The sequence below is a fragment of the Leptonotus elevatus genome, chromosome 2 (genome assembly GCF_054856555.1).
Source record: "Leptonotus elevatus isolate MCC_2025b chromosome 2, RoL_Lele_1.0, whole genome shotgun sequence".
Taxonomy (NCBI): domain Eukaryota; kingdom Metazoa; phylum Chordata; class Actinopteri; order Syngnathiformes; family Syngnathidae; genus Leptonotus; species Leptonotus elevatus.
Window position 1 is genome coordinate 10,673,136 of NC_141240.1, and position 11,303 is coordinate 10,684,438.

At 38.6% G+C, this 11,303-nt stretch overlaps 1 protein-coding gene across 2 annotated transcripts; it reads left to right on the forward strand.

Annotated features, from left to right (window-relative positions):
* The first annotated feature begins 3,001 nt into the window (after nt 1–3,001).
* Nucleotides 3,002–10,977, forward strand: LOC147178400 (prostaglandin E synthase 3-like). Of its 2 annotated transcripts, none has more exons than XM_086068952.1 (8): nt 3,002–3,169; nt 4,335–4,448; nt 4,790–4,859; nt 4,945–5,043; nt 5,125–5,214; nt 9,816–9,869; nt 9,958–9,988; nt 10,072–10,977. In XM_086068952.1, exons 1-8 carry the CDS (start codon nt 3,150–3,152, stop codon nt 10,089–10,091), a joined length of 498 nt encoding a protein of 165 aa, XP_085925078.1. In that variant the 5' UTR covers nt 3,002–3,149; the 3' UTR covers nt 10,092–10,977. The 2 variants fall into 2 exon arrangements, with proteins under 2 accessions (XP_085925078.1, XP_085925079.1); XM_086068953.1 differs by having other exon boundaries at nt 5,128–5,214.
* Nucleotides 10,978–11,303: the final 326 nt, after the last annotated feature.

Consider the following 11,303-nt stretch of genomic DNA (forward strand, 5'->3'; position numbering starts at 1 on the left):
AGATTTGTCTAAAATCTTCCCAACATTCTAGAGGAAAATAATGTGCTGTTAACCACAATTTAAGTAAAAAAAAAAAGACGTTTATTATCTAGAAATGAAAGTTGGTCGATCATTTGTAAGTGGAAATATATTTTTAATGTCTTCTGTATTCATAATTGTTCTTTCACCAAGCGAAAATACTATTTTTTTTCAAATACCTGATTATTCAATAGAATTTTCCGTAGGATATTTGAACACCAAAATATTCTATAGCTGCAGCATTAGCGGGCACTGCAACCCGCAGTGCTATACTGTACTGTCTATACATCATATAAATAAATAATGAAAGAGATGACCTGGCATTTGGGGATGACTGGCCATTGGGAATTTCATGAGTTTTCCCAAATGCCCAGTCCATCCACAGTGACGAATCGAATAGTAATGGCTTGATGTCGGTCGAACAACAAATCGGCACGTTGGACACTGCAACACCGCTCCTCGGAAAAAGTTCAGGCTCAGGATATTATTTTTTTTTACTTTAAGCCCTGTGTGCACAGTATAAGCAGTACTAGAAGTAGTACCTGTTCAATCTTATTCATATCTTGCAATGTCTTTTCCTCTACGTAACCCTCGTTTTCTTCAATAAGCCTCTGTTGCTCCCCTGTCATCGCTCGCTCCTGTTGTAATATTCTTAAAATGACTGACATGATGTCAGTTATTTTCAGGAGAAGTCCAGAGACATCTTTCATTTTCATGTCAGTGACATGTACAATTGGCAATGTTGGTTATGTTAGTTGTGCATGTCAAAAAAGCTGCTGTAACAGCACTATTTAGCCCTTAAAAAGCATTACTAAATATTTTGACAACTGGCAGTCTTGGTCTTCTCTCGTGATTTGTGCTTACCAATCAATATCTGCTACTAAAAGGTTTCTGTGGAGTATTGGAAAAATGACAAATGTATCGTTTTGTCAAGTGTTGGTGCAAAACATGACTCAGTCAGAAAAGGTACTAGTTTGAAACAAATCACAAATATAAGCTCTAGTGGCTTTCATATATGACATTCATCAACCTTTTGCAATATACTGTACAGTCAAATCGATTTCATTCAAATCAGTTGGTGATTACAGTGTCTGTTATTGCTTCTTCACCTGCTGCAGCAAGTTGGAATGCAGATTTATGTTCTCCACACTATCAGACTTTGCATCAGATGGTCTCGGTTCCAGAATTTGTCCCGCTCAAACCCCCACAAGGGGATCTCCGCCACCTAGTGTGGACAATTGAACACATCGCACTGCTCCATCATTGGTTAAATTTCATGTTTTAACATAATACATTTCAAGTTAGGATTGGATAAGTTACCACTGTAAAACATGAGTTTGACTAAATGTGTGTCATATTTTTATCATTTTTTGTTTCAGTTTTATAGGGTTAGGCTATATAACTAGTCTAGCAAACATTGATTTAAGGCACACACACACACACACACACAAAAAAAAGACAAACATACTTACGAAGGCTCTGCCATTAACCTGGACCGAAAGGATTTGCTTGATTTTGTTTTGCCGAATACAGAAGTGAAAAATTATTACACTATAACCTGAGCTTACCACATTAACATTTGAAATGTATCACGTTTTAATGTGAACTTCGTCATATTAAAATATAAACTTTTTTTTATATGTTATAATCTGGTACTTTTATTTGGTGTGGCAGCAAAAACGCTAATGTAAAATACTGCAGGCCTACTAAAATTCTGAATTTTAAGTTAATTGCTTCCAATTATATTAATAATTAGTTTACTTTGTAGATTTTTTTATTGTACAAATATTAATGCTATTATTACTAGTAGGCATTGGCCAATTACAGGTATACCGATTGCCGTGGTTTTGAAAAGTCGAAGTTTCAATATGTATAACTGCTAAAACTGTCCATCACCTGTAAGGTGCTCTTTTCATTTTTGAGGGGACTTCTACATTATTTAATCACATAAAATACGATGCCCTGCTGCAGCAATCAACATTTTTTAATCATGCCAAAGGGCGACCCCCCCCCCCCCAAAAAAAAAAACCAGACTCAACCATTATTCAAAGACACAAAACAAAACCATTACCTTAAACAGTAAGCAATCGAATACAAAAGAGACATTTCTCTTGCTTTGAACTAAATTTGTTAGCTGGTTTACTAATAAAATATTTTAAAAAAAACAACAAGGGCTGAGTCCTTATTTATTTAATGTAATAGAAAATAACTCACGATAGCATAAAAAAAAAAAAAGCTCATATTGGAAAAACCCTCCCAACAATATTGTGTTTTTGTACAGAAGTGCCAGTGACTAAGAAATAGTCTTGGCCATGTCATATGCTCCTATTGACTCAGCAGTACAAAGCATCATGATCTATGTAGTTCACAATGCTATGTTTAGCTGAATCGGGTGAAAAGAAATGTTTTTTGATGAAGGTGTTGAAAAGTATGGCGGATTCATGGGATCACGATATTGCCGTTATCATTACATCGCTAGTAATGAAAGCCTCGCAAAGAACAAACTTCACTGTTTGCAACTTTGCATCGACCATTTAGAGTATATTTTCTCAACGTCGTGACTCACATAGGTTAGGTTTGCATTTCCCAGCATTTTTTTTTCTTCCTGATGGGCTTTATTTTCACTTGATTGTTGATGGCGCTGACAACATGATATATATTAATTTTGAGTAGCATCCAGAGATATAAGCCTTACAAGAGAAAATTAAAAGCCTTAGCAATGAAATGTACATGTAGCGCTTCTCCCTCACTTATTGGTAAAACTGTATTTCATACACGTTGTCATTTTCACCGTAGAGGCAGAAAATAACGTGAAAACGCTATATGTATTCAGGTTAGATGGCCTTGGTGAGTGGCAACTTAAGATGGCCGCCGGTGGCTTCATTTCTCCTAAAGGCGACACCCGCCGCAGCTGTGGCTGAAAGCTCTAGAAAAGTCTAGTAGGGTCGGACGTGCGCCTCCCCCCGTTGCTATTCTCAAACCCACACTACGTAACAACATACACTGTAGTGTTTCCTTCACTGGCTGGTGGTGACGTTTTACGTTGCCTGTGTGTGGCAGCAAGCGTTTCTTCTCTCCGCAGGCGATAAGCGCTCTTTTCACACGAAACCGGCCTGTCTCCGAAAAAGACAATGACATCAAGCCAAGAAATGTAAGTTGTGTGACACACGGCCCGGTGCTCAGGCTGAAAAGTTGAGACATTGCTTGTACAGCCGGCTAATGTTTTAGCCGCCCGACAACATGCTGCGGTAATGGCGGGAGGCTGGCCTTTACCTCGGTGAACTGTGAGCTCAGCTACCATTAACTTGCTAACTGTCCGACTATTTCGGACCACTCTTTCAAATACTTTGCCCACTCGTGTTTACTGTAGTACGCGATGATTTCTTGGAACTGCGACTACTTTTGTATGACGTTATGGCGTATGTCAGGTGCACCGCATGGCCATACTCAACTGTTAGCTTGGCTAGCACAGAGACATTCATTCAACGACATTCGAGCCGGTTCTAATGAGGATCACATATGTGTTGGCGTTTTTGATCTTTTACGGTTAGCAAATTGCACTTTCGCAAAATATAAAAAATAGGGAGAATATTAACGTTATTGGATACAAAAAGTTGACGCTATTTTCCATTCTATCACGATTAAGATGATTTGGCTCGTGGGGCCACGAGTTGATTGCTTTGTAGAGGAAAGTGGCCATTCATAGGCAGCTTATTATTCAGATATTCCAACACACCATGACAGGAGCTATTCGCCGTCTCGAATCAGTTGCACCTTCGACCCAAAATATAAATTTTTATTTTTTAGTGCGGTTAGGAGGCGTTTTGATATTGAGACCCGCTGTAACTTGATACTGCCCTTACCTGATACTGGCTCTTACACCTCAACTGTGGCTCTATTGTGACGTATGCTTAGATTTCAATTACATTTAATTTCTATAATATACAATAAGTAGAATAGTTATAGTTCCGGGCCTTTTGAAGATCTGAGTCCTCTTTTGTCATTCTACAAAGTACCGTGCAAATCACTAACGTCGGGCTGAAACTTCATGTCACAATTTGGTAAATTATATATATATTTTATATTTTTACAAATCTATACTATTGGTCAGTCCGCATGTGTGGCCTGTTATTTTTACAAATTGGCCAATGTGAAGAGTTGAACATGGCTTGCACTCTTTGATGACGCAATGTTGTACAAACAATGGCTTTTTTGGTGTCTTCTGAAAAGTGCTGGTTTTGGAGGTGCAAGGCAAGGATTCAGCTGTTTGATGAGTTAAAATGAATTGCTTTGCTCTCATTGCCGTTTCTTCACAGGCATCCAGCAAGTGCCAAGTGGTACGATAGGAGGGACTCTGTTTTTATAGAGTTCTGTGTCGTGGACAGCAAAGATGTAAAGGTCACTTTTGATAAAACTAAATGTGTCTTCAGGTATGTATGCATCATAATTACTGTGGACAATTTGACTGTGTCAGCTAAAGTGTCTTTGATGGTTTTGGTTTTAAACTGTCATGGAGGTTTTGATTCATAGACTGTCACTCACATTGGAGCTGCCATCTTAACTGTCTATCACAGAGCTAGAATGTTCTCCAAAATGGTGGTAGCCATAAAGCATTGAACCATCCAAATATCCAATATGCATGCACCGTATTTGTAATGTGAACATGTTTCCACTGGTTGGTTAATGCATGAAACTAGCAACGTGAATGACGTCACATTCAAAGACAAAATAGGACAAGTTGAGTAATTGTTTACTATGTGTTTTCCCACAGTTGTGTTGGAGGAACTGACAATGTCACACATGAAAACAAAATAGAACTCTTTGATGCCATCGATCAAAATGTAAGTTTAGTTAGCTACATTGACCAAAATGTACTTTTTTTTTTTTTTTTCCATCTCCTCACCATCACTGTCCTTGTAAATGCAGGAATCCAAACACAAGCGCACAGATAGATCTGTGTTGTGCTACTTGCGAAAAGCAGACCCGGGCAAGCCGTGGCCGAGGCTTACCAAAGAGAAGGCTCAGGTTGGTTGCCTTCTCAAAATGCCGTCTGCTTAAAATGCACCGAGCGGGTTAGATGACTTTTAATGGGGTGTGTCTCCACAGCAGAGATGGGTCAGTGTAGACTTTAACAACTGGAAAGAGTGGGAGGATGACTCAGAAGAGGAGATGGGCAACTTTGATCAATTCTCAGATGTAAGTACTCTTTAACTGTACATTCAAACTGTGTGTGTTTTGTCTCGTGGCAAATACGTCATTTTCTGTTACTTTGAGTTCATATGCGCAACACTCTGTGCGTGGTCGCAACTTGCAGTGAGGGAGCGTGTTCAATGTCAACATGACCAAACAAAAACGGTGTTTTGGTTGTTAATAAACGTGAGTTTGCTGACCAATGCTTCCGTAATTCGTAATGGATGCTACAATTTGTTAGCGTACCATACAGGACATCACGTTACATCAAACACAATGCTAATGCTAGCTTCCAGACATGACTAACCCTATGCCAGAAAAGGTATCGAGCATCAGCCAGAACAGAAAAAAAATACTCAAAAAAACAAAGCTCTATTAGTCCAATTAGTCAGAAAAACGGGACTTTTTTTTTTCTCTAGTGAATGCAATACGCTTCCGTACCTATTAATATTAATTATCAACGACTTTGGTCGTCAACATTGTTGTGACTAGTCGACTAATCTTGACAGCCCTAATGTAGACTCAATGATATCACATACATGGCAGTTATGAGTATGCACATAACATATATATTAGGGGTTTAAATATCTCCAATCAAGACGGTTTGATATGCATCTCCATACATGGGGTGTGATCCGATACAAGGACGGTTCGATTTTAAAATGGAACGATTCGGTTCGATTAATTAGGATTTTGATTCGGTGTAGCGGTGCAACAATTATTTGGTTACTCAACAATTAGTCAATCGTCAAATTAATTTAGAATTATTTTGTTACTCCATTAATCGTTTGAATATTCTGTTCAGTGGTGAACTCGAGAGCCACGATCCAGCATGTTTTCCATGTCTCCTTCCTTCAGCGCAGCTGAATCTAATGATCAGCTCATCAGCAAGCTTTGCAGAAGCCTGATAACGATCATGAATCAGGTGTGTTAGTGGAGAGAAACATAGGGGCTAACGAGCACCGAACTTGGCCAACCCTGATCTTGTTTAATTTGAATCTTGTAATTTGCACATTTGCAAACATCTGCTTTTATTTTGGGAAAACAGTGAGCAGCATTTTTGCATATGTAAATTTATTGTTCTGACATGCTACAGATCATCATTCTTTTAAAATGCTCTTTTAACATGCATCTGCCTAATAAAATAGTACTAAAATGAAATAGCTGAACTTGATTATCATCATGATGTCATTGTATTTCATTATCAGTAACAAGGGCTGTTCCATTCACCACATGCTTATGTTTTTCCCTGTGTGTGACTCGTTCAATACCCTGGTTTTTAAAACAGCTCACTGTGGCTTGTCAGACAGGAATCTAATTGCACTTCATATCGAGGGTGCTAATATTTTTATCATGTCCTGAAAGCTTTTATTCTCCACAACGCAGTACGGCTTAAGTCTTTAACAATAAACCAAGTTATTAAGGGTGTCATTACCTTTCCTCTCTCTGGTCGAGTTGTGGGTGTTTTAATTGGAAGAAGTCCTGTCTGTCTGTCCGTGCGGTTGAACACCGCGGATCCATGCCAGCGTCTCATCAAGCGTGTACGTATATCTGCCGTACTTGCGGTTGACAGTCTTTGTACATGGCAACACTTCTAGATCCAGCATTCCATAGTTCATATCAAATAAACATCTCTTCTATACTTTGTACATTAAACTTGCCGGAGCACATTGTGAATCTTGTCCACGTGACCGCGTCCCATTCAACTTCCGTCACCAAACTGAAAGCGCAGCGCTGACATCACATAACTGTGACAAGTCTTGCGTGACTTCTTTTTTTTTTCGCCCGCGCCAAACGAACAGGTCTCCCGGGAAAAGTCTTGCGTGACTTAATAGAGTCAAGGAAATGCAGTTTCAACAGCTCGCTTGTGAATAATATTCTCATTCATCCAGGATATTTCATTCTCATGGCATTGAATCGATCGATCGGTTGTCTTAAAAAAACAACAACGTTTTGAGCAGCTCTATCAGCAGCATAAAATCGATCTTTAACGTCTTGACCGGGCCATCGGCTGGTTCAAGCTATTTTTAGACCGATTCATTAGTTTGTGTGCTGGCGCACAAACCGGATTTCCGGTTCAAATCGCTTTCTGTTACACTCCTAATATATATATGTACAATAGGGGTAGGGGAAGTTTTCGATTCTTAGATTCATCGCAATTCAGACATGGCCGAGTCTGAACCGAGCCACAAACGTCCAAATTCCGATAGTTAAAATATGTTAATAAAAATATACAGAATAATATTGTGGAACTCAGAAGCACTGTACTGTCATTTCCTGGACACTGTAGAAAGCACAAACATGGATGATGCCAACCTCGTCGTGAGATCCAAAAAGCTGCTTTTAATTTAAAGGCACGTTCACATGACGGCAATAAGATCAGTCCACATTCACTGTGATGGCAGAGAAAAAACGTATCCATCATGCAAGTAGCATGTATGGGAGCATTTTGTGTGACTTGCGACTAGTCCGTGACTTGTCAAGAAAGCTACAAAACGTTCAACAAAGTACCATGCCGCCTGAACAAAGGCTAAATTCAAAATAAAGCTCAAGAAAGAATACGTTGATGCCATGCAATAGCCTTAGTACGTTTTTATTTTGAAGTTGGCCTGCATGGTGGCGTGACCGGCTGAGGGCAAGCTTGACTTGCCTTCTACACATTTTGGATTGCCTTATCGCAGTTTTTCATTGCCATTACATGCCAGCATCAACACGTCGCCGTCCCGAAATCTTATCAATGGATAATTTAGAGCGCTAAGAAAGATCATCTAGTTTATTACGCTGTCTTTGTGTGATTGGTCTCCGGTGTTAGCAGCTAGCTGCTAGCAGTGAGCGCACAGCTGTCTGCTTTTAAAGTGCCGGTAGTCCGACAACTGCGGCTTTATCTTTCTTTTCCTCTTTTTCAATGATGTGAACATAGGCTAGTTTGTCATTCACTTTCCATGTAGAAGGAGTTATGTGCCTTAAATTGCAGTTTGATGTATTTTTCTTTCTTAAAAAAAAAAAAGGAAAGAAAGAAAAGATTATTTGAATCATTTTCATAATTTTCTTTCTAAAACATTTTTCCTTCAAATAAATTAAAAAATGTGTCTTAAAATGTCAAATATGGTTTTTGTTCTTACATTCTAAATGGACATATTTGACAATTTGAGCTGAATCTTGTTATTTAATGGGAACAAGTGTTTTATAAAATAAAGGCAAAATTCTATTTCTTTTTTTGCTGATCCCAAAAATGATCTGATCCGTGATTCAAATCCGTGATCTGACCGAACCGTGAGGCTTTTTTTTTTATGCATTGCACCAAGTGATCAATACTTAGTGAGATGAATAGAAATGAGTAGTATAAACGGCATCAATATACATAAATTAAAAATGGATCAATAATCGCTTCATAATCGAATCGTGAGGTGTCCAAAGATTCCCACCCCTGGTGCTTCATCAATTAAATGAGGAGGAACATCATTTCATTCATCTTCAGTTTCATTCATGGAATTGGTCCACGCAACATAATGCCACACACAGAAGTTTTTACTCTTAATATGCAACCGCTGACAACTTTGCAGGGGACTTTTATTTTCAATTGATTTCACCGCAGTATGCGTTTTGATTTGTCACCACTCAGTAACACGCACGCTATTGTGTCCGTATGTACGCAAACATCAGAGACGCATGAATCAAAGTCAACCCTTTTATTTAACATGGACGACACACTCCTAACAGTCGTAGTGGCTCACTTACACATGACAGGTCTGTTAGCACAGACACGCGGCGACAGCTTTTGTTTTGTTTGTTTTTTTGTAACCTTCCGGGGCAAAAAGAATGACTGGTTGTGTGTGTGTTTTGATGCCACAACTGAATGACGCCAGAAAGTGAGATACGTTTGAACTGTGCCTGTACAATACTGTATAGGCAATTATGTACAATTAGCAATTATAGCATTCTCTATAAAAGTGCCACTCGGTGACAGTATTCCTCTGTAAACCTTCCTGCCTGTCATGCGTCCTCAAAGGGTTAGTAGGGGGGTTGTACATCTCCCCAATAAATAGTATATTTCAAAGTGCATCTTCTAAATCAAAACCTATTTATTATTTTTGTTACACCCCTAGTTAGTAAAGTTTATTATTTTCTTTTTTTTATTACACAGTGATTAACTTCTCTCAATGCTTCTTAAAATATGAGATGATATCTTCACAGTCTATGATTTTTGTGGAGGTTGCCATTTTACCACGGAACGAAAACTAGTTTTAAATTACGTTGATGTAAAATGTAGCACAACTTTGAAGACCCAGCGTCATGGAACTGATTGCTTTTGGCCTAGGACGTTCAACTGTAGTCATGATTTAGCAGGTTTTACTTCCTGTGAATATTCAATGTTGAAAGCACGAGATGGCTGACGGACAATTTTTCAGGAGTGTTTTTAATTTTTTTAGGTTTATCTGCAATTAGTGAAAGTTACAAAACTAATGGGACCGTGTTCCTTACATAGTATAATATAAATCTCCATGCACTTTGTGAATGTGTCAACATAACAAGGGAGCGGCGACGACAAATGCATAGTACCCCACTGCAGTTTGGTTTTACAACTTTTTCCACTTTTCATGGTACAGATGGTGAATACCATGGGAGGTGGTGATTTCCAACCTGATCTTGATGGTGACAATGTAAGAATCATTTTCGTTTTTAACCAGATTACTGTATGTTTATCGTTGAATTTTTTACTTGATTTGTCACCACATTGTCTTTTTCCAGGATGAGTCTGCAGACAGCGACGATGACGAAAGTAAGAAATCCGTTCCGATGTAACATCAAGTTATCACTCACTTGCTGGTCGGAAAGTGTAATTGTATTTCCCTTTGCTTTCAGAAATGCCAGATTTGGAATAGAGGCCCTGATACTCTGGAATGAAAGGAAAGGACGATCAGCAGACAAAGGAAGCAAAAGAAATCGACACTTTTACACACTTTTTTTTTTTAAGGCAGTGGAAAAACTAATGTACTGTCGGCAGCCATAATTAAATCCATAGCCGCTGCTCTCCGCTCCTGTGAAGGTTGACATGCATGGTAATACAGAGCAGCTATCCACTTCCATTTGCTGTACTGCACGTCAGGTATCTTGCTTTACTGTTCTATGACCAACGAAGCACATCTTAATGGATGGAAAAGCTTGTCTTCAATTGAGCAATATGTGTTGATCAGATTGACTATATCAGAATTGTGGTTTATGATTAGTAAAACATTTGTCAAATGTTGTGGTTTTAAGTTAGGTATATAGTGTAGTTTGCTCTGTTTAAAAAAAATTATAATAAAAAAATTTAAAAAAAAATTAGCTGGGGTCCCTCTAAAGCCTTCCATGTGCTGTGATTAGATGACCAGGAAGCCGGTCTTTTGTTTTTGTAACTTCAATTTCCTGCTTACATGTTTCCCTTTACTCCTTGTTTATATGAATCATGGCAAACATTACATCTGTCCAATGACCATCTAATCAAGTATTGTAAATGGAGTTCATCCATTTGAATACCTTAACTGGTCTTCTCTCCAACATACCAACATGCACTCGGTTGAAACTAATTTGCAGCAGCAGGCTTGAAGCTTGGTTTAGCTTCAGCATCACATCAATGTGAAACAGAACCTTGTTGGACACATGCAGTGGTGTGTAATGACCAAATTCTATTTTGCACTGTCAACAAAATGTATGGGAAGACATGTTGAATTACAGTGGACATTCATTTTTTTATTGTCTACATATTTCTAATAAACTGTTTAAGAAATATTGGACGCTCTCTTGCTACTAACAATTGATGTATTTTTTGAACAGACACGAGTTGGTGAAGGTGAAACCTTGGTTGGCTATCTTAAACTGTTGTACTTTGATGCTAAAATGATACAATTTCACTACACGCCATAGGGTAATGAAAACTCTGTGCTCCAAGTGCACTGCACAAAGCGGTATGGTGACGTCTTCGTGAATGCGGAAATTCCGAGGTGACCATGAAGTTATCACCGGCTACTGACGTCAAGGATTTAAAAACTTCTCTTTGATAGCGATTACGCTTCTCTTTTAAAGTTTGACCTTTATCCGCTCATGTACTTGATAGA

Coding starts and splice junctions, on each gene's coding strand:
- LOC147178400 (XM_086068952.1), top strand. CDS start 3,150: ATGACATCAAGCCAAGAAAT. Junction 4,449..4,789: donor AAAACTAAATGTGTCTTCAG/GTATGTATGCAT, acceptor GTTTTCCCACAG/TTGTGTTGGAGGAACTGACA. Junction 5,215..9,815: donor ACTTTGATCAATTCTCAGAT/GTAAGTACTCTT, acceptor TTCATGGTACAG/ATGGTGAATACCATGGGAGG.